Below are 27,956 nucleotides of genomic sequence, written 5' to 3' on the forward strand. Positions count from 1 at the left end.
ACGTCGGCTTCTGCTGCTTGCTGCGCCGCGCTAGCGAGAGACTTCACTCGCGTCTCGCGTGCTCTTGTGTTACACGGACTTCTTTGGGCTTTTCTCCATTCACTGACTATATATTTCCACACACGGTTCATTGGATGGGGAGTGTGCTTTGCGTGGTGCTCCTCTAAGCAACAAGGCTTCAAGCACGATCGACAGACGCATAGAGTGCAACAGCGTATGTGCTTCACCGGACAGACATCGAATCGCACCTTCACGAATCACGACCACGAATCCACACGATGGCGGACTCGGATCCTATATCTGACTCGACGCCGAATAAGAGGAGGAGACTGAATGGTACAGCCAAACCTTGGGACTCGGAGAACGACAGCGGCGACGACCTCGTCGGCGAGGAGGACTATGAGACTCTTGCTACCATGCCGCTGGCCGCTGCCAAGTCGAAGCAACTGTCATACCCGGCGAGCGCCTTTCACACAGATATGGACTCGATGACCATGAGAGGCACGCAGCAGCCACAGCGAACAGCTCATATGACACAACCTACACAATTACTGTCTTCCCAGCAACGATCGCAGCACGTCACACAGCCTACACAGCCACTCACTCAAAAGAGACCGTCCCCTCCGAGTAGTGACGTTCTGGTCGGTCGGAGTTCTCCTCCAGCTGCAGCTACTGTCTCTCCTGCGCCAGCAGGGCCTGCACATCCTGTTTTCAAGAGACCAAGAGGCAGCTACCTATCACAAGCACTTGCGCCGGCAGGCACAAACTTTCGCCAACCTTTGGGTGTGCAGTCTCGGCCGACGCCTATCGCACTCGATGACAGCGATGACGACCCACCAGTACTGCATAGCTCTGACGAAGAAACGCAAGGCTTGAGCTCGAATATCAGACCGACTGTGTTTCGGAATGGTGGACGTGGGCTCGACTCCACGCCAAACAGGAGCAGTGCTCCCAGTAGCGATCAGACAATCCGCGAGTCGCCTCGACCGGTTGCTTCGAGTGGCGGGCCAAGCACCTTTGCTAGTCTCATGGCTGGCTTTACGCACGACTCGAGTCATCAAAATCAATACAGGCGTCCTGCTGCAGATGATTTAGCAGCATCATATGGCGGTGTCACACGTCATGTACGGCCACAGCAACGTCAGCAGATGCCCGCACGTGCTGTTCCGGTCAATGCCGTACGATACAGGACTCTCGAGGATGTTGAGGACTATATCGTACGGAAGAAGATAGAGAGCATACGCCTGATCTTGACGGACGAGAGCGTGCAGCGTTGTCATGATGCTCTTGCTGCCAAGCGTGGCAACGTAGATGATGCCATGGAATGGCTAGCTACGACAGAGGACCCACCGCCTTTCAGTGACGTCGGTGGGAGGCGGAATGACGGCCCCGATGATGGCCCAGATGAGCTGTCGACTATGAGTCCAGTCATGAGACGTGGTGTCGCCATGAGCAAGTCCTCACAATTGCAAGCATCGCAAGCTCCACGACCAACTGCCAAGCAGGAGGTCAAGATCCCCTCGAAAACGATTGCGGAGCGCTATGGTGCTACTCAGCGCAAGCCGTCACGTCCTACCCTCGCTGATGAGTCGGAAGAAGAGGACGAGGAGGAGGTCAGACCGAAAGGTAGGCTACTCAAGGGACGGAAGCCCAATCGAGAGCCAAGTCCGCCTTCTTCGCCGCCGGCACAGAAGCCGCCTCAGCCGAGGCAAAAGATTCAGCAAAAGCAGAGGGCTGTAATCACCATCGACGACGACGAGGACGATGACGACTCGGGTGTAGGTAGGGATGTAAGTGAAGACGTCGAGGAAGTGGCTCCTGTCGAATCAGCTTTCGAAACGCGCCTGCTCAAGATGTTCAACGATGCCACTGCACGAGAACTATCCGAGCTCTCTGGCCAGCCGGAGGACATCACTGCTTTCGTCATTGAGCAGCGACCCTTCGCCAGTGTGGATGTCGTCCGCACGGTCAGCAAAGCTGGACCAAAGTCGCGGTCTAGACCGATTGGTGATAAGCTAGTCGACGACTCGTGGGCTATGTTGGCTGGCTATGAAGCTGTCGATGAGCTGGTAGAGGAGTGCGCCAAGATTGCCAAGCCGATACAGAAGGCATTGAAGGGTTGGAGCATGAATCGTGACGATGGAGAGCTGGAGCTCATGAATCTGGATGATGCACATGACTCTGGGATCGGCACTCCAGCGAGCTCGACATCTTCCGATGACTTACCAGCCAGGAGGGGCAACTTCCTGAAGCAGCCGAAGACTATGGATCAGGTTCTTAGGCTGAAAGATTATCAGCTTGTGGGTCTAAATTGGTTGAATCTTCTGTGGGACAAGAAGATCTCCTGTATCCTCGCCGATGACATGGGTCTCGGCAAGACTTGTCAGGTCATCTCGTTCCTTGCACATTTGCAAGAATCAGAAGTCGACGGCGTGCACCTCATCATTGTGCCTGGGTCGACGATCGCCAATTGGCTACGAGAGTTCGGCCGCTTCGCCCCAGACCTTCGTGTAGTCCCTTACTATGGCACGCAGGCAGAGCGCGCTGAGCAACGTGTGAGAATCGAGGACGAGTTCCACGAGATCGATGTCGTCGTGACCACCTACGATGTCGCCGTCAAAGTCGAAGACAACCAGTTCTTGCGGAAGCAAATCGATCCCGCGGTCTGCGTGTTCGACGAAGCACATCTGCTTCGCAATCCAACTACGGATCGTTACCAGCAACTTGCGAAGATCAAGGCAGACTTTAGGCTATTGCTTACTGGCACACCACTGCAGAACAATCTACAGGAACTCGTGGCCATCCTCGCCTTCATCATGCCGGGCATTTTCCATGAGAAGCGGGATAGGCTTAATTTCATCTTCGACCAGAAGGCAAGCACGAAGGATACTAGCAATACGGCTATGCTGGCAGCTGATCGTATTGCACGCGCGCGCACCATGATGACGCCTTTCATCCTACGGCGAAAGAAGGCGCAGGTCCTGGAACTTCCAGCTAAGCATAGTCGAGTCGAGTGGTGTGACATGACCGCCACGCAAGCCAGTTTCTACAATGGTCTTATCGTCGAAGCTAGGGAAGCCCTCCAATCAGGTAGGGCTGCCGAGCGAGCCAAGAAGAGCTCAAATATTATGATGTCTCTTCGTAAAGCTGCGATTCAGCCGCTCCTGAGTCGACGTATATACACCGATGCCAAGATCGACAAGATTGTGTCAGCGCTCGTCCGACATGAGGAGTTCTCTACTAACCCGCCAGAGAAGGTTCGCGCTTACATCAATGGCGAGGCTAAGACTGGCCAGAAGCTTGAGGGAGGCGATTACGGGCTGCACAAGTTCTGTGCTGAGAGGCCATATCTTGATCGCTACACGCTTAAGAAGAGAGAGTGGATGGACAGCGGCAAGGTGAAGAAGTTCGAGGAGCTTGTCACGGCATATGCCAAGAACAGCGATCGCGTGCTAGTCTTCTCACAATTCACCACGCTCATGGATATTCTTGAGGCTGTGCTTGAGACTCTGGGTATCAAGTTCATGCGGCTTGATGGCTCGACCAAGATGGAGGTGCGGCAGGATATGATTGACCAATTTTATGAGGACAAGACCATCACCGTCTTCATGCTGTCAACTCGAGCTGGAGGTGCAGGCATCAACCTGGCTGCAGCGAATAAAGTCATCATCTTCGACTCTGGCTTTAACCCGCAAGACGACATCCAGGCTGAAAACCGTGCTCATCGTGTTGGTCAGACACGTGAGGTTGAGGTGGTTAGGCTTGTGACCAAGGGTACGATCGAAGAGCAAATTCATGCTCTGGGTGAGTCGAAGCTGGCGCTTGATGAGAAGGTTGCTGGTGATGGGACGGAGGAAGCGGAGAAGGTTGGGAGGAAGATGGTTGAGAAGATGTTTTTGGAGAGTTTGCAGAAGGTGGAGGTGGATGGGAAAGAGGAGGCGAAGGCGAAGGATGAGAAGAAAGGTGGCAAGGGCAGGGATGGGGATTTGAAGAATATGTTCAAGTCTGGGCTGGAGAGTAGTGGGGTGATGGTTGCTTCGAAGCAAGCACAGTTTTGAGCTGGGTGTGGGAGGTATATGTTAGATGATTGTATATGAGGGATATGGGCTATAATGGGAGAGTGAGTGCAACATGAACGTAAATACTTATCGCCGCACTGAAGACAAAGGTCACATAACATTAGACAGCTGCTCAGTCTCTTTCCAGAAGTCTCCCTTGATCATGCATCTCGAACTGCCATATGCAACAAACTCGTGCGTTCACATTCGTGATCGAGATCATGTGATTGCTACTCAAACAGACATGTGTGACGGTACTACCCGCGAGCCGTCTTTCGTTTTCCCCACCTTCGTTCCAATGCGCTCGGAGCTTGACTTTCAAGCCAGCTGGCACTCGCGAATCCTCAATTTATTCCTCCACAAAGTCGATTGGACTTATATATCCTCCGCCCTCACACATATCGACCTGAGAAGAATTCACCCTTCTCTCGTCATCTTTCTTTCTACACACTGAGAGGCAACACCGCCATCATGCGTGTCACCGCCCTTCTCGCCTTGGGCTGCTATGCAGCTATTTCACATGCACAAGACGACCTTGAGGATGCTGCATCTTCCGTCTCTTCTGCTGCTGCTGAGGCTTCCAGCTCAGTTGGCTCGGTGGTAGAGTCGGTCACATCCTCCGCTGTGGCCAAGCCAACTTTCACAGTAAGTCATACAAACAGTGAACATGTTATGTCTTCATGTGCTAACAGCTTCACCAGCCCACAACCCTCAAGGCACCTTTCCTTGAGCAGTTCACAGATGATTGGGATAGCAGATGGCAGGCCTCGCATGCCAAGAAGGAGAACACCGAAGAGGAGTGGGCGTACGTTGGCACCTGGAGTGTCGAGGAGCCCTCCGTCCTTCGCGGTATGCACGGCGACAAGGGCCTCGTACTCAAGGACAAGGCTGCCCATCACGCCATCTCTGCCAAGTTCCCCAAGGCCATCACCAACAAGGACAACACTCTTGTCGTACAATATGAGGTCAAGCTCCAGGGCGGCCTTGAGTGCGGTGGTGCCTACATGAAGCTCCTTCAAGACAACAAGGCCCTCCACGCCGAGGAGTTCTCCAACGCCTCTCCCTACATCATCATGTTCGGTCCCGACAAGTGCGGCGCTACCAACAAGGTTCACTTCATCTTCCGCCACAAGAACCCGAAGACTGGCGAGTACGAGGAGAAGCACCTGAGCAACCCACCGCCAGCTCGCATCACCAAAACTACCACCCTCTACACCCTCATCGTCCGCCCCGACCAGACTTTCGAGATCAAGATCGATGGTGGCAGCGTCAAGAACGGCTCTCTTCTTGAGGACTTCAGCCCGGCTGTCAACCCCGAGAAGGAAATTGATGACGCCAAGGACGAGAAGCCTTCCTCCTGGGTTGACGAGGCCCGTATCGCAGACCCTGAGGCCAAAAAGCCAGAGGACTGGGACGAGGATGCGCCATACGAGGTTGTCGACGAGGAGGCCACCATGCCTGAGGACTGGCTTGTCGATGAGCCATCCATGGTCGCTGACCCCGAGGCTGAGAAGCCAGAGGATTGGGAAGACGAGGAGGATGGCGACTGGGTCGCTCCTATGGTCCCCAACCCCAAGGGTGAGGGTGTTTCTGGTCTTGGCCCGTGGGAGAAGCCAATGATCCGCAACCCAGAGTACAAGGGCAAGTGGAGCGCGCCTCAGATCGACAACCCGGCATACAAGGGTGTGTGGGCTCCTCGCAAGATCGCCAACCCTGATTACTTCGACGACAAGACTCCTGCCAAGTTTGAGCCTATGGGAGCTGTAAGTGGTACCAAATTTGCATGAGAGGTGCAGCTGCTGACATGACTACGTAGATCGGCTTCGAGATCTGGACCATGCAGAACGACATTCTCTTCGACAACATCTACATCGGCCACTCCGAGTCCGACGCCGCCGCTCTTCAAGCCGAGACCTTCGATGTCAAGGTCGCCGTCGAGAAGGAGGAAGAGGAGGCTGAGAAGCCCAAGCCTGATGAGAAGTCTACCGACCCCAAGAGCCCTCTGGACCTGAAGTTCATGGACGACCCAGTCTTCTACGTCAAGGAGAAGGTCCAGCTCTTCTTCGAGATCGCCAAGCGTGATCCCATGGAGGCTGTCCGATTCGTTCCCGAGGTCGCTGGTGGTCTGGCTATTGGTCTTGTCACGCTTATCCTGGTCGTTGGTGGGCTGATTGGCGGTGGTGCCGCGGCCGCCCCTTCGAAGGAGGAGATCAAGAGGCAGGCAGATCAGGCTCAGGCTAAGGCGAAGCAGGTCAAGGATCAGGTCGCTGACGCTGTCGCTTCGGGCACTGAGCAGGTCAGGGATGAGGTGAACAAGAGGAGCACGAGGAGCTCGGCTCAGTAGAGTTTGAATTGGGCTGTTGACATGTGTATGCGTGCGAGCGAGGATGTTTGGAGGGATGTGGAGGAAGGCGTCTTACAAAGATATCACTATTGCGCGAGGGATGGGGAGAAAGATCTCTTGGTAATTTCGTGGCTACATGGACCTATGCTGTGTTGTAGAAAGCGTATGAATGCTTATGTCTTAGCGGAAAATGTCTTCAACTCTATTCCATGCCTTTCGTATCACGCTTTCCGTCGTTCCTTCTCCCTTCGTTCTCTGGCCTTGCAGTGAAGGCATTGTGCGGCTATGAGCGGCTGTATCGGAGGCGGTACGGCACTGGGGAGCTTGAGTCGGTCGGGATCATATTTACCGAGGATAGAATGGATGACATTATGCTGGGCCCCACATTGCGTTAGATAGATAGGTTTCTATTGTTTTATGTGTTCTACATTACACTTTCTCGGTCAAGCATTGCTGTCACTTTCAGTAGTCGACGGCGAACAGAACTGTTGATTGCGTAGGAAGCAAGCTCGGCTTGAGCTAGACGAAAGCTCACCAGAGCTAGACTACAAAACCATGGCCGCAAGACGAGTCTCGAGTCGAACCCTCCAGACCTTGACCAGACGACCAATTGCAGCTGCCTCCTGCAAAGCCACGAGAATGGCACCTTCACATAACATCCATGCGACGGCCGTACGAAGACTCCACGCCACGACCTCCCACCTCAACCAAGCCCTCGCGACCTCCGCATCTTCCTACCCGACCTCCCACGACCAGATCCAGAAGCCCGCCGACACACCCGCATTCGTGGACAACAAGTTCGTCGCTTCGCAGGCAGAGCAATGGATCGATCTCTACGATCCCGCGACCAACAACCTCGTCACTCGTGTTCCGCAGCAGACCGATGCGGAGATGACGGCTGCGGTCGATAGCGCCCAGAAGGCTTTTCCGGCGTGGAAAGCTACGAGTCTGTTGCATAGACAGCAGTTGATGTTCAAGTATGTCGCTCTGATCCGGGAGAATTGGGATCGGTTGGCTGCGAGCATTACATTGGAGCAGGGCAAGACTTTCGCGGATGCGAGGGGCGATGTGCTACGTGGACTTCAGGTCGCGGAGACGGCCTGTGGGATTACTACGCAGATGCAGGGTGAGGTGTTGGAGGTTGCTAAGGATATGGAGACGAGATCTTATCGCGAGCCGCTTGGTGTGGTGGCCGCGATATGTCCTTTCAACTTCCCCGCTATGATTCCTTTGTGGACCATCCCTATCGCAACGATTACGGGGAATACCTGTATCATCAAGCCTTCGGAGCGGGATCCAGGCGCTACGATGATCCTGGCGGAGTTGGCGGAGAAGGCTGGGTTTCCACCGGGTGTGGTGAATATCATTCATGGTTCTGCTAAGACTGTGGACTTCATCCTCGATGAGCCGAGGATCAAGGCGATTTCGTTCGTCGGAAGCAATAAGGCGGGAGAGTATATCTACCAGCGTGCTTCGGCCAATGGTAAGCGTGTCCAGGCCAATTTGGGAGCGAAGAACCATGCTGCTGTGCTTCCGGATTGCAATAAGAATCATGCTCTCAATGCTATTGCTGGTGCTGCTTTCGGCGCTGCTGGGCAGAGGTGTATGGCGTTGAGTACTTTGGTTCTTGTTGGCGAGACGAAGGACTGGGCGCCGGAGATTGCGGAGAGGGCGAAGGGTCTGAAGATGAATGGTGGGTTTGAGGAGGGCACGGATCTGGGTCCTGTTATCTCACCGCAGGCGAAGGAGAGGATTGTCAGTCTTATTGACTCGGCGGAGAAGGAGGGCGCGACGATCGTATTGGATGGCAGGAATCAGAAGCCGGAGAAGTATCCTGATGGCAATTGGGTGAGTTCATGCAATTGTCTTCATCCTGTGATACGAGTCTTGACTAATACTGTCCCAGGTCGGCCCAACAATCATCGCCAACGTAACAAAAGACATGACCTGCTACCGCGAAGAAATCTTCGGTCCCGTCCTCGTCTGCCTCAACGTCGACACCTTCGAGGAAGCCGTCGACTTGATAAACAGCAACGAATACGGCAACGGCGTCGCCGTCTTCACCTCCTCCGGCGCCACCGCCCAACGCTTCCAGAAGGAGATCGAGGCCGGTCAAGTTGGCATCAATGTCCCTATCCCAGTACCATTGCCTATGTTTTCTTTCACGGGCAATAAGAAGTCCGTGGCCGGGGGTGGGGCGAACACGTTTTATGGGAAGCCGGGTATGATGTTTTATACGCAGCAGAAGACTGTTACGAGTTTTTGGGCGGCGGCGGATGCTACTAGTACGAGGGCGGGGACGAATATGCCTACGCAATCGTAGATAGGGCTTGGGTATGGGTGGTGCGGTTGGGGAGGGTAGATTATTTTCTCGAGCCTCATGTAAAAGTGTATATGACTGGGGTCGCGCAGATTGGATGACTGCTGTCGAGTGTGCAAGACCTGTCGTATCACAGTCCATATCCCATGGCTTGTCTTCTCATAAATCATAGTCATGCACGCGGCTCAGCAAGTACCGAACTGTCTCGTGTAGATATCGAGGGACAACCCAGCGCATCGCTATTGGTCACACACACCTTCACGGCCAGACCTGAAGCCACATATCCGAGAGAATCGTGCAGTCGACTACATCTTCGACGAAAGTCATGCAAATCGCGTCGCCCAAGCCATGACCAAGAGTGTATGACTACTACCATCATGAGGAAGAGGCTCATATTCGACATAAGAATACCGATTATCTGAATCTCCGTAGAGCTGGCAATGGAATGGTCTCTACGTCTTGTCCAATACGGACCTTCATCTCCGCGAATGCTACATCAAGCTCAGCGTAAGAGCCGCTTGTCGATGGACTGTGGTCGTCTGACAAAGCTGGATCCTGCTTAGCTGTAGCAGTCAGATGAGTACCAGATGTCGTCTGTGCTTCCAGTGACCAGGCAACGCTTATATGGGAGCGGCCAGCTCTTTCCTCGTCGTCAGCGGATTCCGATGGAGTGGCAGCTTTCTCGTCATCTGCGTAGAGTAATGGCTGGTCGAAAGCGGAGGCGACAGTGTTGCATGCAGCAAGCAGCTTCGCGAGCTCGTCTCTGGGTGGTCTACCCAGCTGGAGTACCAAGAACCAGCGGGTCGAAGTTTCGTTCGGATGCCATCGCAAAGACACAGGTTTTGCACTGAAAGTTCTCGCCGTACTTGTTATGATATTTTGCTTGAGCTGCTCCAGGAATGGTGCCTTTTGCTCGGTCTTCAGGACCAGCGGTCTGGATAGAGAGACGTGAAGCGGCAAGGACACGCCTAGATCGTTCTGCAGAAGACTGTGAATTTCGACACCGTCGTCGCTTATATTTGTAGATTTCTGGTTGATACAAGAAGACAGTATTTTGTACTCCTCAGGCGTAGGGTTCCCTCAAACGTGTTAGTCACCTACCTTTGTGCTCTTCTTCAGGAGAAGCTTTTACCTACATTCTAGGTAGACATGAGCAGGCCAATTGCCCTCAATGTGCGGCGTCACACGCTTACGACCACCGTGCAAAGCCGGGTCATCTTGCGTGCTTGCTCGCACAGTTGACGAGTACAGGTCTCGGAAGGCACTTGGCAAAGGAGGCAGTGAAGACGGTTTCTTCTGCTCGCCACCCACCTTTCTCTTCTTCGCTGGTGGTGTGGTGGTCGTAGCCTCTGCCTCGTCGGAGGAGGAACCAGGATACCCTACCAATGCCATGATATCAAGATTGTAGTATAGATTGCGGTGACGTGTGGCCGTTCATATCTCGTGGCTTACTATAATAATAAACAGTTGACGGCCGACTAATGCCGCATCTGCAGGGGTGACAAAGTCGTACCTGGGCAGCAGTGACGATCGACGCTCTAGCATGACGTGGCGGCTGCGCGTTTTCCTCTGCATCGTCAAGTAGAAGCAGCTCGGGGGCCGCTTCCTTCCGAGTTGATGCTGAGGGCGTTCTTTTGTACTTTCCCTTACATACATTATCTCGCCATATCTCTGGTCTTATACCCTATTCGACCACAGCAACAAATCATAATGGCCTCAATGGATTCGAAGGGGGCTCACGGTAAGCATTGAGGAATGCTTGAGAGCTAACTGTGAATCTAATGCTGATAATTACGCAGCCACCCTGATCGACCCAATGCATGCGCCAGAGCCGTCCGCAGAGACCGGCCCTGGTACTCACTTCGGCTCTACTATGCCAAGCAAGCAGCCAACCAGTACAACAACCACCGCCGCCGCCTCACACAAGACCTCACTGAGCTCCCAAAACCCTTTCCGTGATGGTGCCTCTCCTCCAGCAGCGACAGCAGGATCAGGGAGCAGCAAAATACCCAACGTCCGCACCACCGAACGCCCCTCCAGCCGCGAAGGCTTCCCAGACTACCGCGCCGAAGCCTTCAGCGGCCACAACACCCGCCCGCTCCACTCCACCTCCAACAACCAATCCCCACCTGCATACGACGAGGCGACATCCGGCCCGAGTCGTCGCCGCGGCAGCTCGCTTAGAGAGCGCTATCCCGGCGACACCACTGCTAAACCGCTGGATATGATCCGCAAGGACAGCAGGAAAGCCCATCGGTCCCCGCACCTCAACAAGCGTAATATGCAAAGTCCGGACGTGATCGATCGGCTCGACCCGGCCTTGGGAGGTCATGCTTATCATCACGAGGGCCCTTACGACGCCGCTGCGTTCGCGAGGAATAAGGCGTATGATAAGACTAGTCCGGTTGCCGCGCTGCAGACGAGTAACGAGGAGGCTTTGAGGGCGACGCCGAGAGAGAATGTTAAGGATGCTTTGGACAGGCACAAGCCGCTTGATGGTGTTGCTGTCGTGCCTCCGGGCGTGCCGGATCAGTTCGGTAGGACTTACAATTATGAGGAAGGCACGGATATGATGAGGGAGGGGACCGATGATGCTGGGTATAAGCGTTGGCCTGGAAAAGTAAGTTCCCGAAGATCGACTATAGTAACAATGATGCATGCTGACTCGAAGCCCAGGACTACGATAAAGACGACCTAAAAGGCCAATCCGAGCCCTCCTTCTCTCTCGACCGTGCCCTCCAGGCCCACAAGATCGACGATAACGGCATCGAGATGGAAGACCATGCTCACCTCATGAAAGACTACAACAGGGCTAAGGCAAGAGGCAGTCTTGACGACCGCGACCCAGTCGCCATTGCAGGCGACGACAGGAAGTACGCGGACCTGGAATACAAGAATCGTGAGGATGGCGAGTCGAGCGCTCATAAGAGTGGTAGTATGCGCCATGTGGGCGAGGGGTTGAAGAAGAGGATTGGGAGCTTGAGGCATAAGAAAAATGATGAGTAAGTGCTTAGACTTACTGGTGCTGAAGGTCGAGTCAAACTGTAAGATATGAAGATATGGTATATGTATTCACCCGTACATATAGTCTGGGGCCAAATGCGGCATGATAGAGCGATACTTCGCAGGTGGTAATTCATAGAATGCAAAACATCGGACCTTTCGCAACTCCACCTTCTAGCCAGAGCCGTGTTTGCGAGTAGCCATAACACGAAGCAGCCCTTTTGAACGAAGAATCTGAGGTGATATTATGACAGGAAGCGGAGTGCAACCAACCGCTTGCTTACGACGAAGAGACACGAACATTCTCACGCCGGTAGCGCATCAGGAAGGCACAACCAAGAACATTCTGATGGTGTCATATTCAATACTCACATAGATACATGGCCGCGTCCCACTCTATGTAAACTGCGCAATATGAGCCCTCCAACGCCTCGCTAAGCGATCGAACGTAATCTGTACAAGCATATTCGTCAGACAATCCTCTCAGCAGGCCGGCCAGTAACGGCACCAGAACGCCACCTTAATAATTGCCCAATTATATTCCGCCGCATTTCCACTATCGAGGTAGTGGAATCCTCCGCAGGTGTGGTCGCGTACGCCCAGAATTGATCTCGTGTTGTTTGGAAGATGTCGAGATCGGCGAGGACGATTTGGCCGGAGTTGAAGGCGTTGAAGATGTGGGCGTCTGTTCGGGGGGAGGTGGAGGCGAGGGTGTCGTCAGCACGCTCGGTTGTGCTGGCTCGATTTGGGACGGGCTCGGTTGAGGTACCGGATGGGTTGAGAGTTTGCATCTCGATGTCTTGGTGTTCGCCTGAGCGGCGGACGCCGCGTTCTTCGGCGTCGTGGTCTTGGCGGATGGCGGTCGCGGTATATTGGGTGCCTGAAGACGTCGTGACGGAGACAGAGCTGTCTTTCAGTCTCGTTCGGGTGATATGGGTGGACAAGTGCACGAGCTGTAGAATCACGACTAGCAGATCCAGCAGAAGTAAATGCACTTTACTGGTTGGTCCTTTCTGGCCAATAAAGTCCATGGCCAGTCCGCCGTGAAGATAGCCTCGGGTTGCTTCGCTGCCAGATGGTGGGGCGTATATGATATGCAACAGTATGCATAGGATGTTCGATCCGAGGATGGCCCCGATATATGGCTTGTTCAATGGCGGAGCTGGTGGAGCAGCTGGTTTGGGCGTCAGAAAGACGAACTGTATTAAACCTCGTATGAGAAATCGTATGAAGGAGCAGCTGACAGTGTTAGCCCTGTTCTACATTGCCTTCCGAGTCGACGCCGGCAACATACTCCATATAATAGATGGCACTCAACTCGGCATAGACGAGTATATCCAGGTTCCTGAGGACATCGTCCAGCAAGTCCCCACGCTTCCTGTTGAACAGCTGTCTATTATTCTTCTTCCGCTCTGCCAATTGTGCCGCCGTGGGCACTGCTTCCGTGCTTGGTCCATTTGTTGAGATATCGGAGGTGTAGGCTGCTGCGGAAGAGGAGGGCTCATCGCTCATGGCTTGGTTGCGGAAGGATTATATGCTCGCATTGTTTGGCAATCATCTGGGCAACTCGAGGCAGTAATATAAGGTGTCAACGCAGAATACAATACCAAGCCATAAGGCAGATGTTGCTCACCAACAGCATGGACATGGGAGCTCCATCGGCCTTGAAACGGCTCATCCTCGGCGTCGCAACGCGTGCCGACCTCTCTTCAACGCGAAGGGTATACAAGGAGATCTCTTCACCAGCTGCCCAGGTCATATTCTACGACAGTGTGAACTAGATTAATCAAGCCCTCATGCTAGCCCCAATCCCCATCAAATCTGAGAACGCAAGAAAGAATCCTGTGGATAGAGTCTGCATTCACCGACAGGCCCAGCACACCATGGTCCGTGCCCATTCATCTGGTTGTACGCGACCCCTTCGTGAGCACCCTGGCCTGGAGACAGGTAGCCAACAGACCGGTCGACAGACTGATGTCGCGCTTCCCGTTCTCGACATTATGTATCGAATCTACCTAGAAGAGGCAAGACGATCAAGCCTTGTGGCTACCGAGACGCGCTGCGTGGCGAATCGAAGACGCGCTATTGGAGCAATGCTTCGAGCGAAGAACGACGTGCATGCGGCTCCAACACCCACTTGCTCAGCTTCAGTCTGATAGCCGCATGGGCTCGATTAGCTGTCGTTCTCACTGAGGCTATGGTCGTCTTTCTCTCTCTTCGTGTACCGTCATAGGATAAGTACAGCATATGATATTGTTATCATCTCACAATGGCAGCGCCTTCTCCAGCGCTTGCTGGCCTACCGTTTCCAGACCTCAATGGACCAGAGTTTCAGCAAGGTCTCAGAGTTATCGTTGACCCGGGTGAGGCTACGCAAGTTGAGTATGTCGTTCGTTGCTGAGAGCGAATGAAGTACTTGTCAGTCCTGACCGCATAACCTTAGTGTTGTTGCTGTTCATGGCCTGAACCCGACGAACTCTGCCTCACATGCCCTCTCCACCTGGACGAAAGATGACAAGCTATGGTTACGAGACATGTTGCCGAACGAGGCGCAGACCGCACGGGTGATGCTGTTTGCATACAATGCCAATGTGACGTTCGACTCTTCGACGGCAGGCATCTTGGAGCAGGCGAACAACCTGCTCAATAGACTACGAATGAAGAGAAGGGGAGAAGAAGCAGAAAGGCGACCTCTTATATTTATTGCACACAGTCTGGGCGGACTCGTGGTAAAGCATGTAAGCCGCTGGACAACGTTAGGCCTGTCTCAGTACACCGCTGACTCGTGATCAGGCCATCGTGACGGCCGCGAACGTGAATCGCTACAAGCCAATCCATAGGGCAACTTACGGTCTCGTCTTCTTCGGCACACCACATCAAGGCTCGGCAAATGCAACTTCTCTCGGCAAGCTCGCTGCCAATATCATGCGTGCGGTGTACCATGAACCTAAGAATTCGTTCATGGACTCATTGGAAAAAGACTCATCCTTCAGCCAGAGCCTTTCGAATGAGTTTCGAAGCTTCGCGGAGAACTACAGGATCATCAGCTTTTATGAGACAAAACCCATGCACGGCATCGGCATTGTATGACCAGATACCAAAGCATGGCTGAAGAGAGCTGTTTGCTGACTGCTTGTAGGTTGTCGATCAGACTTCCGCAAGTCTAAGTCTTGGAGCCAACAGGGAGTGGCCCATTGCGCTCAATCGTGATCATACTTCGCTGTGCAGATTCAATGGTTCGGATGACCAGGATGATTACGAGCAAGTCGAGGGTAATGTTTGCGAGATGATTGAGGAGGCAATCAAGCACTCTGGATCCGTTGCAGGTTTAGGTATCACATCGTCTCCACCACCGGCTGCAACATACAGTCCACCACTTGCGGCCACTACAGCCTACAGCCCGCCACTATCCGGTGCTACTGCCTTCACTCCACCAATGCCGCATACTACGCCTTACACTCCACCACTACCGCATACCACTTCAAGTCCAGATATCAAGGGTGCAAACACATACCCAGGTTTGACCAATCAGCTTCCTCCTCCTGCCCGCAATGACTCCTACCAAGGTAGTATCCGTTCAGAGCCCGCCATAGACAGCCGCTCAATCGTCGAGTCAATAAACCAGTCGACCATGTCCCTGGCCCTGTCCGACGCCTCCTCGGAACAATACCCAAATGGAGCAAACGACAGCAATAAACGGAACAGCACCTCAACAGTAACGACCGAATACAGCACCCTGGACAAACAACGCACCAACAGCGGAACCAATTCCTCGGGACGCCGTCAAGTCCAATCACCCTCCTTGTTCTCGTCCATCTCTATGAATATGTCGGATGGTGAAGGCACAGCCTTCCGTCTCGCCGCAGCCGAAGGAGACTACGCCCGGGTAAAATTCATGCTAGAGAAGGGCGTCGGGATCGACAACTCCGGCGTCTGGGACGGCTACACCGCTCTCGCGGACGCAGCCCTACATGGCCAAGAAGAAGTCATCGAGTTGCTCCTCGAGAAAGGCGCGAACCCGGCATTCCATTGTATCAGTTCGAAGAAGAGGTATGGAAGCAAAGAGAACACTCCGCTGAGTTTGGCGGCGGCGAAAAATCATATCGGGAGTATGAAGATTTTGTTGCAGCATCATGTTTATGCTCCTTCTGAGATCGAGAGGGCCAGGGCGGCGGCGAAGGATAGGAATCGCTTGGATGCGCAGAGGTTGCTTAACGACCCGAGTTCGTGGCACTTATGATGCTTTTTGGTTTGAATGGTCATGCAGTGTTTTATGATACCCGGTGCGAAAGCTTTCTATGCATATACTGTATTGTTACGAGCTGGCAGCGAACTTTTTGACGCCAGTTCCGAGCCTCTTGCCTGGCATATGGCTGTGGGAGATAATATCAACTTCAAGATGAAGAAAAAGGTTTGTTGGCAACTTTGGTACAACTGTCTACGTGTTCTGCCAATTTTATCTGATGATGGCTCACTGAACACGCAATGTAAGTCAAATTACCTAAGCTTGATGCCCAATGAGCCCATACACTTCGGGTGATCATACTCTGTCGTCTAAGACATAGTGACAGTCGCAGAACCCTTGCCGTTGAAAGCCTCGACGGCGAAGACCTGGAAGTTGAAGTTGCCGTTGCCGAATCCGGAACGGGCCCCTAGAAGTGATATTTAGTACCGAACGACATCCCACATACGATTTCGTTGATGATCTACTCACAGTAGTTGAAGTGGTTACCAACGGTGACGCTGCCGGAGCTGCGCTTGCTCTGGCGCACAGAGAAGAATTGCTTGAAGGTGGAGGTACCGGTGATGGATGGCTGGTTAGTGCGGGTGTCGGTGCAGACGTTGTAGCTGCCTCCGTCAGAGGACAGAGAGCCAAGAGACTGAGCACCGCTGCAAGGGTTGTAAGAACCGTAGTTCTCGACAACGTAGTACTGGAGCGAGCGTTAATGCCTAATCCATCAACGTCTCAGGGTTGGCTTCGACCAGCTGGACTTACCTCTGACTGAGGAGAGTTGACCCAGCCGTACACGGACAGGTAGGAGCCGCTGGATGATGCCTGGTAGTTTGCCGAGTACGTGATGGTACGGGCAGCACCCTGGGACCAACCAAGACCGACAACGAAGTCGCCGTTCACACCGTTAGTCCAGTACATAGAGTAGGTACCGGCACCGAGGTTGTAGGTAAACTGGCCAAGGTTGCCATTGTAGTTCTGAACGTAGTTGATACCACCTGGGTTGCGAGACTCAAGGCTGGCCTCAGCCTCTGGGACTGGGGCGGCGATTACGCTGGCCACAAGGGCGGCCAAAGCTGTGGTGAACTTCATATCGATCGAGTGATGACTGAAGAGCTTTGTGGTTGGTGGAGGGAGACTGCGGATGCTGTGAGATGAAAGAGATGATGATGTCGGCCTACCGTCGTCCTTATATGTCACCTTGCTCGCTGCCTCGACAGCCCTCGTCCCTTTTACCCGCCATCTCTACATCCTGCGCAGTCATACTTACCAGTCGTCGCATGACCTCAAACGCCATGAGATGGCCAAATGTCAATTGCACTACCGGTTGAAGGACGATTAATCTATATAGTGGAGGGAGTCCTGGTCATGTGGGAGAGTCTGGGGCCTGCATGGCGCCAGGCCTGGAAGACCCGAGGTCCACATCATGAGCCCTTGTTATGCTTCATAGCTGTGCACCAAACAAATTCTATGCTTCAATGGAAGCTCGCTGGTATTGGCAACGCCTGCAGGGATTAGGTGAAACAAACGGGGACAAGGTTGTTGCCGTTCGCCAAGCCGTACTAAGCAATGGCTACGCTGTCCTTGTATTGAGCCTGTGAACAGGTCAAGCACTAGATTCGCTCGCTTGTTGCGCGTCACGGCTAAATATGACAGTGCGGAAGAGCGAGGTAAAGTAAAGCTGTAGGGCCCAAGAGTAGTAATTGTAAAGTATCCCGGTATTGCTCGGATGCGCAGAGGCGGAATAGCCATCTCGCTAAAGACTCAATAGCCTATCAAAGTAAGTCGTCTGATCCAGCAAGCCGGTGATATGGCCAGCATGAATGCGATCTCGGATCTCGCGTTTCAAGCTGAGGGCGTTCACTTTCGATTCATCCTGGACACACGTGCTTCGACATCTGTCAATGTACGATCCTCTTGATACCCTGGCCGCGATCAAACTGTTCAAAAGACAATTCCAACGACATGTCATGTTTGCAGACGCAGCTTGTACAGAGCTGTGTGGAAAGAGTGGTATGGCAAGTCACGTTCTGACACAACTACACACGACCGTCCTTCAGTGAGCGGCTGAATAGACTGCAGCATTTAACCATATCCACGCCTACTCGTAAGGAAGGGCCCTAATGTGAGAGGCTCTTGGCATCTTGTTGATCGTCAGGTCAGTGTCTGTATGCGGTAGTCACAGAAGAGCTACAGCCACAGTAGTAACATCCATTGTCTCATGATCGTATTCTCCACTTATCTCCGAGATGCGATATGCCCGTCGGAAGGCCACCGAGCCGTGCCTCGATGTGTATACCTTATGGCGGGCTTTCGCAATGATTGTCGACAACGAGGTCGAGTGGAAGGCCGTATCCAGCGTCGAGGAGAGAAGAATGGAGCAGATTGCCACTGTTTATGGTCTTCTTACCACACCTGAAGCATATTCGCATACATAGGGCAATGCATAACGACCAGCATTTTCAGACGTCTTGACGATGAGCAGCCCTGTCCGCACTACCCTTGAAGGATGCTTGGCCAGGCCTGTAGTACCTTGCGTACCATGAGATGAGCCTGAAGGCAATACCTATGACCGTCGATCGCCATTTCGAGATCTGCATTGAGATATAAACATCCATGGTAATACCTAGAGGATAACTTCGGGGCGCTGAGCCCTCTCCGGGAACCGCGACCCAAACACGAGCAGCTTCCGACTATCAGCCAAACTTCGGACGCTCGTACCTGACGTCTCACCCTGGGGTGTCCACGCCGTGTTCATCGTCCATAGTTGTGAGAATGGACGTAAGACTTCCACAACGGCCTCAGATGGTCCCTGAGCCCACGCTCCTCGTGGCCTTCTTGCATCAGGGCAAGGGGAAGGTGTTCGCCCATAATACTATCAAGCAATGTGGTCGAGGTGATTGTACAGATCTGGATCGATTTTACTCTGTTGTGAGCTCCCGTCCATCTCTATTCATACACTTCATCGACCAGCCAGGCTCTTCTTCCATCGGATCCGGGTCTATCGTCGAACACGTATCGTTTGGCAAGAAGTCGTATCCGCCTGTCTCGCGTATCCTCATCTTGCCACTCTAAGCCATCGAAGTCGTCCACAAATCTACTACCTGCCAGATAGCTGACAACAGCGCCCACAGTGTCAGGATGCCTTGGTATCTTTGGCTCCCTACGCCGATTCAAGATCACCATGATACTGACAATGGTCATGAGAGCTAGGACGCCGATAGAAATGTAGGCCGACGCGAGGAATTGTGGCCAGGTCTGACCTGTGGCATATGGGACACCGCCTATCACAATATTGAGTGCCTCGCCGAGCAGAGTAATGCAGGTGACTACAGCGACGAAGTAGTATCGGTTAAAGATTGCCGAAATGGTCGACAGAATTGGCGTGTCGTGGGGTGTGAACAAGACGGTGCTCCTTGGACCCGAAGAGTGCTGTGCCATGCGTGTGTAGGGCGACATGATGACCTCACTCTGCTCAACAGATTTCCAGATTGCGGCCAAGACCGTAACTGCGCCTGTGAGTATGAAGCGAGGACCAAAGCCATTGCTGCTGAAGAATCTGTTGAAGGGATCGTCCGCTGCATCGACGTAGTACGCAAGCACCATGGCGAGGGTGCCAAGCGTCACTAGGAGCAACACGAAGTCTAATATGCGGTATCGATGCGACTTGCTTGAAGCGCTTACAGGCTTGTAGGTGTGCTCGCCCGCTGCGTAAACATCGTCTCCTCCAGACACCGCCATGGGTACTATGCCATATGCTAGCTCCCCAGGACCCGACTTGTAGAAGTCGAGCTTGTATCTTCGGCCTTGCAGCGACTCTCTCATGTCGCGTGTACTGGCACTGCAAGGTAACGTGGTGATATCGTCCACAAAGTCAGGGTTTCGCGAGAGTGTGCCCACAGTAGCTATCGAGCTTGGGTTCGCCGGCAGGCCGGTCTTTGATCGAAGCAATGCCACCATGATCAGAAGAAGTGCCAGAGCAGCAAAAGCCAACAAGCCTTGCAGGGCTCGCAAGACAGCAACGTTGCCAGTCATCCTCGCGCTACAAGGGTTCATGCCTGCGGTTGGATACTGGCACCCCCAATTCGTGTCGACATAGATCGCTTCGGAGCCAAGAGCTGGCAGTAGCGATGCCAGCAAATACGTCACTGCAGCCAACGCCATTGTCCATCTGCCCTTGAGTAATGCTGCTGAAGGCTCCAGAAGGCTCGACTGTGAATGGTAGAAACGGAATAGTGCTCGCTCAGCAAGCGCCCCATTGGGCTCGTTCAATTGCCGAAAGGGTTCGATAAGTGAGAAGTTGTTGTATATGACTGTCCAGATCATGCGATATCCCACAGCAATGATGACGGCCAGATATGTTCCAAGGAACACTTGAACAGGGTTCCAGTGGTGAGGGATAGTGAAGTAGCCTTTGCTGTAGTTGCTGTCGGACTGAGCGTCTTTGTCGGCGTCACCGGTGGCCTGAGGAAGCTGAGTAGAAAGTACAGTATGTCCGCCAAGTATGGTAGTTTGTGTGGTGCCCCCGGACGTAAATACAGAGGTCGACCCACCAAATACACGGGTGGAAGTGTAATTACCAGAGATCAGCAAAGAGGTTGAAGCACCGTATACACTGCTGTAAGTGGAAGCGCCCGTCACAATAACAGAGGTTGAGCCGCCTGAGATGCTTGTGAGAATTGTTTGTCCGGGGACAATGGCTTGCACGACAGGCACGGACGAAGTGATCAGGGTGTAGCGACTGGCAGGGTAGAATGATGTAGCCTCAGTGCTCACCGTATTTCCGTTACTGTCCGTGGTAGTATAAGAGCTGACGACTGTTGCAGATGCTCTGGAGACTGGTACGGTTAAAACCGTTGCACTCGAGATCGTAGTAAGCGTTTGTGCTGTCGGAGAAGGTGTGCGTGTGTAACCTTGTTGGTTCGTTTGTGACACAGTCTGGGTGGTTGCGCCTGCCACGTATTGCCCTGATCCGGTGGAATACGCCATCGTTGGGGCAGCCGTTGAAGTTGTTACAGTCTGTGTCGCATCTGTTGAGACGTAATTGCTCTTCTCAACACTGGATGCTATGAGCAAGCTACTCGTGGTTGCTCCAACCGCATCGTTGTTATTCCCACCATTTTGGGATATGGTCTGAGTTGTTGCGGTTGCGACATAGTTGCTCGTTTTCACCACACTAGTAACTGCTTCTTGGGTTGTGGATGACAGGGATACAGTTTGTGTGGTCTCCGTTGCCACGTAGTTGCTGGTAGGGGCTTTGCCAACGTCGATCGTCGTTGAAGTAGAAGATCCAGTGTCGACATCGGTGGTAGTAGACGCAAATGACGCGCCCGAGGCGCTGTTAGACGTAATGATTGATGAGGAGTTCGACTCTATAGCAGCTTCACGAACGGCAAGACCGAAGAGATCTGATCTTTTCGAGGGCGACGTGCCTCGCGCAAATATACTATGGTTCCCATGCGGTAGCTTAACCACAGCAAGTTCGATTATGCCTATCAAAACAGTTGTAAGGATGAAGATAGAGGCTAGTGACAGTGTTCGTAAAATTGTTGGCTTGTAATCGAAAGAAGGTCGCTGCTGGAGGTGGTCTGCAAGTACATGTCAAATTGGCATAGTGACCACTGGCAGTCTGCTGAGCCTACTCACTGCCATTTTCACCATGACCCCTCGTGGTCGGCATGGACTTGCCTCGCATTGTGGCCATGGTCGCGTCGCGAAAGACGCTGAGGCGCTGGTAACGAGAATCTGCCATCGTTATGAAGGGCGTCCGCGCCTGCCACAGGAGGTAACGGTGAAGACATGAGGCATGAGTTACCCAAAGCTTATGATGGAAATGGTATGGATGAGAGCGTTTACCGAATGGATTCAACCTTGGAGGCGCAGCCACATCGGCCGTGCCGGGCTGAGATTTGGTCGCACAGACATACCAGTGCCATCAACAAGCCTTCCTATGGAAGCCACTCGACGATACCATCCATCGTTCTCAGGCTTGCAGCTGACATGTCCGATTTCATGAGCCGAACTTGATTACTTGAGCATTTTTGCCGGGTCTTTCATGTTTCTGAAAGGCACACGATCGCCTTTGCGTGGAGGTGGAAGTGGAGGACGGCTTGGCGAAGTGTATCTAATTTGGGACGGAAGCGCTACACTAGAAATGGTAGCAGCCAAGGTACGACGACCATGGCACGCCATCTGTACAATGATAAATATCACGATGTTGTAGCATCGGATCAAAATCGTCGGACGGTCGTCGTTGATGAGGATAACCTTCTTCACCATCATGGTCTCACTCCCTTTTGACGACAGCGTCGACCATGCAACCAGCAGCACCAAGATAATTGCTCGGCTCGCACAACTCCATCAACCTCGTGGGATTTATTGCCATACTAACAATGTCTTCCGACGCCAACTGGTCGAAAAGTGTCGCCTGATCGCCTGCATCGATTGTCTGCTTACACGCTTCGTACACGATATCGTGTGCTTTCTGTCTTCCTACATGGAGAGCCAGCTCCATCATAACAGCTTCAGCAACGATGAGTCCACGAGTCGATTGCAGATTGCGTTGCATTTGATCCACGTTCACGACCAGCCCTGACACAGCGAATTTCGCTTGACACAACGCACCAACGACGACAACGAAGCTCTCCGGCACTGCCATCCATTCGAGATGCCACGGTCCGCTTGCTCGTTCAAAGTCGGTGATCATGGCATCCAAACACAGGCTAGCGTTTGCTCGTAGGATCTTAGAGGCTGCCAAAATCACCTCGCTGGATATTGGATTGCGCTTCTGCGGCATAGTTGAGCTGGCACCACGATGAGGCACGAAAGGTTCACTGATCTCGCCGAACTCGTTCGAAGACATGACGACGAAGTCTGTCGCGAGCTTGCCAAGTGTGCCTCCAACCAGAGCGAGGAAGTTGATGATCTCCGCAACGCCGTCGCGTGCCGTATGCCAGGTAATGACAGGATTGTATAGATCGAGCTGCCGAGCAAGTGCCTCTCGTACTCGCAAGCCTTCCTCCCCTGCGCCAAGAGACGCGAGTGTACCAGCGGCACCACCGAACTGGACAAGCAAGCATCGTGGCTTGAGTTGCTGCAGTCGCTCGAGATGACGCTGGAAGCCGGACAAATAGACTGCGCACTTGTAGCCAAAAGTCACGGGGAGAGCATGCTGCAGATGAGTTCTACCAGCCATCGGTGTATCTCTATGCACCATTGCCAACCTCGCCAAACTTTGAGCTACTTCCTTCAACATCTGCTCCACGACCGCAAGACCATCCCGCATCTGCAGCATGGTCGCTGTGTCCTGTATGTCCTGGGTTGTGGCGCCCCAGTGCACCCACTTACCAAACTCCTCGCCACAGGCATGGGAAAGTTGGCGCACCAAGGGCAAGATTGGGTAGCCAACGATCTCCGTCTCGTTAGAGAGGCGTTGGTAGTCTGGGTCGATGGTTTCGCAAGCTTCTGTAATCCGGCTGCCCACATGCGCCGGGATAGCACCAATCTCGCTCTGCGCTCGAGCAAGAGCGGCTTCTACATCGATGCATCTTCGAATGTAGGCTTTGTCATCGAATATGCTACGTATCTCGTTGGTACCAAATATGTTGCGAAAGAGCAAGGAGTCAATCGCGCTGCTAGGCATTGTCAAATTCGTGCAACGAAGTCTGTTCCAGCTACATCTGAGCGAGAGAGTCTGCTCTTTCAATCGACTTTGTTAGTGATCCATACGATAGTAATTTGGCCCTCCAAGCAGGAAGCTGCATGATCGAGGAAGCATATGTGGAGTAGCGATGTCGGCACAACGCACCCGAATAACTTGTCGATCAATCGATTGTGCATGGTTACAGACCTCTGCCATAGCTGAGAGCCATCAAGTAATCATGTTGCAGACCGGACTGACTTGCAGAATTTGTTTGCTACTCAAGCTCACCTAGGCTTCACAAAGCTATAGACTACTCTGAATCGCTCTCGGCTACAACACGCTGCTTCCTGGCCCCCACCAGGTCTTTCGCAGCGCCATCTGCACCATCGTCCTCACTTGCATCAGCCTCATCGTCTTCGTCCAGATCAGACAATACGACAGCTGGTCGCCTGCGCAAACGACCAGCCTTCTTCTGATGACTTAGCTGTGACGTCTCTTGAGTACCCGGAAGCGAGCTCGATAATGTCTCAATGATCTCGTCAGACCTGGCAATGAAGGCATCCAGCTCGCTGTCGGGTTCATCATCATTGTCTTCGCCACTTGTATCATGCGAGCCTAGATCGATACCTTGCGTGCCAATACGCATGTCAGTTGGTGTTGGCTCGGGCTCAGACTCCTCGCCTTCCATAGCTGCAGAGCCATGAGACCACACTCGATGTATTGCTTTGTTCTTGCGTGGACGTCCACGCGGAGTCTTGGCCGTTGCTGCTCCCTGCGCTGTGGCGTCCTTCGGCCTTATAGCGCTTGCTCGTTTGGCCGGGAGTTTCTTGACTTTCGGCTCTTCCGTAATATCCTTTGGCTCTGGAAGATCGAGTTCGGAATCATTCTCTCCCCTGTTTGGACTCACAAGCCTGCGTCGAGCAACACCAGGGTTAGACAATATCGTCGTGTCTAGATCTGCTTTCATCTGCTGGACTTTCTCGTCATTCACGGCGTGTAATGCAGCTAAAGCCTTGGATGTTGCCAAAGCAGCTCGCCCGTGCGGAACGTACTTTGTTCTGCCAAGGTCGCGTATGAGGTCTATGCGCTTCGTAGCATCCGGTGCTCGTATTGCCACGTCCTCATCATTTGCCGCATTTCCATACCTGCCCTCCAGCTCCGCTTGCCGGGCGTCAGTCAGGAGGACGTCGCCAAGAAAGGGCAGCTGCATCGGATCTGGCTCTGGGGACGGCGCTGGTTTGGCTCGCCTCGTGGGTACACTCTTCTTCGCAGGCGTGTTCTTCGTTTTCGACACTGGTTTGTCACTTGCTCCATCCTCATCGTCCGATGCCAACTTCGATGCTTTAACAAAACCCGTCCGCACGCCATCTGGCATGTGGAACTTTTTTGGCGGTCGCTTCTTGGCCTTGCCCTTTGACTTCCTGCTCTTTTCGTTCAGGTCTACAGGTTGGCTATTCTCGATCGGTATCTCAATCACACGTCGGTCCACAACAGGCTTAACTTCCTTCGGTATGATGCGCGGACTCTGATCGTTGCGATAATTGTACTTGCTCTCGTCCGCGATCGACTTTTGGATATACTGGTAATTGTCTTGAGCCTTGGCATAATCATTTTCCTCCTTGCCCTTCATGAGAAGCAGAACGACCTTACCAACACGTTTGCGCCCAGTCCTGCCAATGCGCTGCAGCATACGAATCGGTGATGATGAGGCATCGTAACAGACAATAAGGTCGACATCTCCAATATCCAGACCTTCTTCACCAATGGACGTCGCGACCAAGGTGTTGAATTTGCCAGCCTTGAACTGTTGTATCACTTCATTCTGCTTCTTCTGGCTCATGCCCTCAGATGTTGCGCTTCCGGCCTGCCCAACGAACACATGCGGTCTGATCATCGGCTCGCTACGCTTTAGCACTCTGCAGATCTCTTCCGTGCTGTCACGGTACGATGCAAACACCATCACACGAGTGGCGCTCGGTGGAGCATTAGACCCAAGTGCACCCTCGCCAGCATCTAGGAAGTGGTTGAGGACGACTTCTCTAAGATATTCTAGTTTTGGATGGCCGATGAAGTCGGGGTCCTTCATCCAATCGTTCATGCGACTCATCATCTGCGTGAAGTCAACGGACTGCACTATCTCCTTTGCGTTCTTGCCCTTAGTCTCTCCACTGTCCACAGCTCGCTTAAACTTAGACACAGTCGAGTAGAATGGTCCAATGCCATGATTTTTCAGTAGTCCAATGCCATGCGCGACTTGTGAGAGCACTGTGAAGATTGAGTTCACCATTCCCTTCAGGGACATTGGTGCTTTCCGTCCAGGGTCAGACTGCATCCACTTCTGTCTCGACTGTGTCAGACCAAACGCACTTAACGCCATGGGATCTTTCGACCAGTAGGCGTTTTGCGCATTCAGCTTCTGCAATGCTGGCTTGATAGCTTTGCTCATATGCTCCATGATCAGAGCTTGCTCGTCGCTGTAGTCGAACAACTCGACATCAGTCTGCTTCTCGTGCGTGTACGGTCGGATGTCGAGGGACTGCTCGGTCCGGAGCTCTACTCGAGCAATACCCAGATGGTCAATAACCGCTTGGACTGCTTCGACGGTTGAGCCGGGTGTAGCGGTGAGCGCGAGAACTCGAAAGCTAGAATTGAATCGTCTCAAGAAAGTTATCACTTCTGTATATGCATAGCTTCCCGTAGCCTTATGTGCTTCATCGACCACTACCAGAACAACCTTTTTCGGGTCGCAGATACCAGTCTTGAGGTCGTTGATCACAGTTTGGGGCGTCATGAAGAACAGTCGCTTTTCCAGCCACTCTTCTGCTCGCGCGCCAGGTGTGGTCTCGCCAGTCATCAGAACAGTATCATGTCTAGATATGCCGACAATGTGAAAACATGCACCCAACTGCTGAGCGATAAGTGGTTTGGTAGGTGCCATAAAGACGATCTGAGCTTTGGTTGTCCATCGATAGTAGTTGAGCATGACAGTCGCTGCAATGAACGTCTTACCGAGACCAGTGGGTAGTGCGACCAAGGTATTGTGAAACAGACTTCGAGAGACGATGTTATACTGATAGTCTCGAATAGTGCCAAGATTGGTTGGATAGACCCATGTCTTCATAGCGTCTTCGTCCAGCTTGTGGTGAGTCGGTGGCTCCTCGCGCTCCTTCAACGGCCATGCGTGCCTTTTCGTGGCAGCCTGAGACGTAGAGATCTCCTGCGTTGCTGGCTGGCCAAAGATGGTCATCTGCTTCAGACCCGTCTGTGGGCCACGTAATCTCGATGCTTGGGCGGCTGCAGGCTGTGAAGACGATATATCGATGATAGGGTTTGGTGGCGATTTCTCGGGTGACGATGATGAGAAAGCATCCGCAGGCAGATCTGCGAGCTCCTTGTGCATCTCCATCGAAGTCGTCGGCACAACCGGAGCGGTCGTCCTCCGTGCAATGCCCAGATCTTCCGCCAAACCATCTTCCTCGGCTTGCATACGTGCAGCAAGAGCAGCGTCGTCATCCATCTGCACTCCTAGGCCAGTCCGATCATCTCTTCGGAAGTGGTTTCGTAAAGTCGTCTGCTGCCTCACCAATGGCATCGATGGTCCTTGACTGGATGAAACCGAGGCAAGGGTGGACTTGCCACCGTGGCTGAACAGAGGCGGAGGAGGCGGTTTTGGCTTCTTCCATACTGCACCTCTAATCCTGCTGGGGCTGGAGTCCAGATGAGCTTGTGTCTGCGTGAAGATGGTGTCTGGTAACTGTCCGCCGTTCCTAGGAATATGGATCTTGTACTTTGCATTCTTGGGAGCCTGCGGCTTCTCCCCAAGCTCTTCTGGAAAGTAGTATCCTTCAGGATCAGCTTCGTCTGCGTCTGCTGCGCCATCTTGGGTGAATGCTGCTGTTGATCTGAAGAAGTTCGATGGCACAGCCCGACCATCTTCTTCGTCTCCGATCTCGAGCGCTTCTGCACCATCCGAGTCCGCTGCATCTACCTGTGCTCCAGTATGCAGTATCCGCCTACGCTTCATGGGCCTGCCGGAAGGCTCGAATTTGCCACCATGCGGTGATGCTTCCACTTGAGTAGCAACAGCTAGAAACTCAGTATCATCGTCATCAATGCCAAAGTCATCACTGTGAGGCATTGCATCGCTTTGTCGTATGGCACACGACTATCTGTGAGCTCTTTCACTTCTCACGCATTTGGTGAAGTCGCCAATACTTCCGAACGCGTCGTGGGACGCGACTTTTAACCGAGGTTCTTCCGAGCCCCCAAGCACCTCGAATCTGCATCTGTCTCTCACAAATCCAAGCTCGCCTGCATACACCATGGGATGAGCACCGCAATGGGCACGTACTTCTCAC

At 53.1% G+C, this 27,956-nt stretch overlaps 11 protein-coding genes across 11 annotated transcripts; 5 read left to right on the plus strand and 6 right to left on the minus strand.

Annotated features, from left to right (window-relative positions):
- Window positions 1-278: 278 nt before the first annotated feature.
- Window positions 279-4,058, plus strand: FUN30 (DNA-dependent ATPase fun30; the record flags this gene model as incomplete). Its single annotated transcript, XM_064838245.1, has 1 exon — window positions 279-4,058. One exon carries the CDS (start codon window positions 279-281, stop codon window positions 4,056-4,058), a length of 3,780 nt encoding a protein of 1,259 aa, XP_064694330.1.
- A 471-nt stretch (window positions 4,059-4,529) lies between these two features.
- On the plus strand, window positions 4,530-6,402 carry LTS14_005548 (uncharacterized protein; the record flags this gene model as incomplete). The annotated part of the gene is made up of 3 exons (XM_064838246.1): window positions 4,530-4,703; window positions 4,760-5,821; window positions 5,875-6,402. The coding sequence occupies 3 exons, from the start codon at window positions 4,530-4,532 to the stop codon at window positions 6,400-6,402; spliced, it is 1,764 nt and encodes a 587-aa protein (XP_064694331.1).
- Window positions 6,403-6,957: 555 nt separating this feature from the next.
- On the plus strand, window positions 6,958-8,725 carry ALD6 (aldehyde dehydrogenase (NADP(+)) ald6; the record flags this gene model as incomplete). Its single annotated transcript, XM_064838247.1, has 2 exons — window positions 6,958-8,250; window positions 8,309-8,725. 2 exons carry the CDS (start codon window positions 6,958-6,960, stop codon window positions 8,723-8,725), a joined length of 1,710 nt encoding a protein of 569 aa, XP_064694332.1.
- A 411-nt stretch (window positions 8,726-9,136) lies between these two features.
- Window positions 9,137-10,114, minus strand: USB1 (poly(U)-specific 3'-to-5' RNA exonuclease; the record flags this gene model as incomplete). The annotated part of the gene is made up of 2 exons (XM_064838248.1): window positions 9,137-9,801; window positions 9,859-10,114. 2 exons carry the CDS (start codon window positions 10,112-10,114, stop codon window positions 9,137-9,139), a joined length of 921 nt encoding a protein of 306 aa, XP_064694333.1.
- Window positions 10,115-10,432: 318 nt separating this feature from the next.
- LTS14_005551 (uncharacterized protein) lies at window positions 10,433-11,728 on the plus strand (the record flags this gene model as incomplete). The annotated part of the gene is made up of 3 exons (XM_064838249.1): window positions 10,433-10,463; window positions 10,522-11,342; window positions 11,399-11,728. The coding sequence occupies 3 exons, from the start codon at window positions 10,433-10,435 to the stop codon at window positions 11,726-11,728; spliced, it is 1,182 nt and encodes a 393-aa protein (XP_064694334.1).
- A 467-nt stretch (window positions 11,729-12,195) lies between these two features.
- Window positions 12,196-13,237, minus strand: LTS14_005552 (uncharacterized protein; the record flags this gene model as incomplete). Its single annotated transcript, XM_064838250.1, has 2 exons — window positions 12,196-12,964; window positions 13,020-13,237. The coding sequence occupies 2 exons, from the start codon at window positions 13,235-13,237 to the stop codon at window positions 12,196-12,198; spliced, it is 987 nt and encodes a 328-aa protein (XP_064694335.1).
- A 757-nt stretch (window positions 13,238-13,994) lies between these two features.
- LTS14_005553 (uncharacterized protein) lies at window positions 13,995-15,965 on the plus strand (the record flags this gene model as incomplete). Its single annotated transcript, XM_064838251.1, has 4 exons — window positions 13,995-14,107; window positions 14,169-14,463; window positions 14,519-14,809; window positions 14,865-15,965. The coding sequence occupies 4 exons, from the start codon at window positions 13,995-13,997 to the stop codon at window positions 15,963-15,965; spliced, it is 1,800 nt and encodes a 599-aa protein (XP_064694336.1).
- Window positions 15,966-16,279: 314 nt separating this feature from the next.
- On the minus strand, window positions 16,280-17,048 carry LTS14_005554 (uncharacterized protein; the record flags this gene model as incomplete). The annotated part of the gene is made up of 3 exons (XM_064838252.1): window positions 16,280-16,377; window positions 16,440-16,656; window positions 16,722-17,048. The coding sequence occupies 3 exons, from the start codon at window positions 17,046-17,048 to the stop codon at window positions 16,280-16,282; spliced, it is 642 nt and encodes a 213-aa protein (XP_064694337.1).
- Window positions 17,049-18,905: 1,857 nt separating this feature from the next.
- Window positions 18,906-21,660, minus strand: LTS14_005555 (uncharacterized protein; the record flags this gene model as incomplete). The annotated part of the gene is made up of 2 exons (XM_064838253.1): window positions 18,906-21,544; window positions 21,603-21,660. 2 exons carry the CDS (start codon window positions 21,658-21,660, stop codon window positions 18,906-18,908), a joined length of 2,697 nt encoding a protein of 898 aa, XP_064694338.1.
- Window positions 21,661-22,242: 582 nt separating this feature from the next.
- LTS14_005556 (uncharacterized protein) lies at window positions 22,243-23,719 on the minus strand (the record flags this gene model as incomplete). Its single annotated transcript, XM_064838254.1, has 2 exons — window positions 22,243-23,587; window positions 23,685-23,719. 2 exons carry the CDS (start codon window positions 23,717-23,719, stop codon window positions 22,243-22,245), a joined length of 1,380 nt encoding a protein of 459 aa, XP_064694339.1.
- A 189-nt stretch (window positions 23,720-23,908) lies between these two features.
- On the minus strand, window positions 23,909-27,736 carry MPH1 (3'-5' DNA helicase; the record flags this gene model as incomplete). The annotated part of the gene is made up of 1 exon (XM_064838255.1): window positions 23,909-27,736. One exon carries the CDS (start codon window positions 27,734-27,736, stop codon window positions 23,909-23,911), a length of 3,828 nt encoding a protein of 1,275 aa, XP_064694340.1.
- Window positions 27,737-27,956: the final 220 nt, after the last annotated feature.

This window comes from Recurvomyces mirabilis (assembly GCF_035927965.1).
Source record: "Recurvomyces mirabilis strain CCFEE 5264 chromosome Unknown scaffold_13, whole genome shotgun sequence".
In the NCBI taxonomy this organism is placed as follows: Eukaryota; Fungi; Ascomycota; class Dothideomycetes; order Mycosphaerellales; family Teratosphaeriaceae; genus Recurvomyces; species Recurvomyces mirabilis.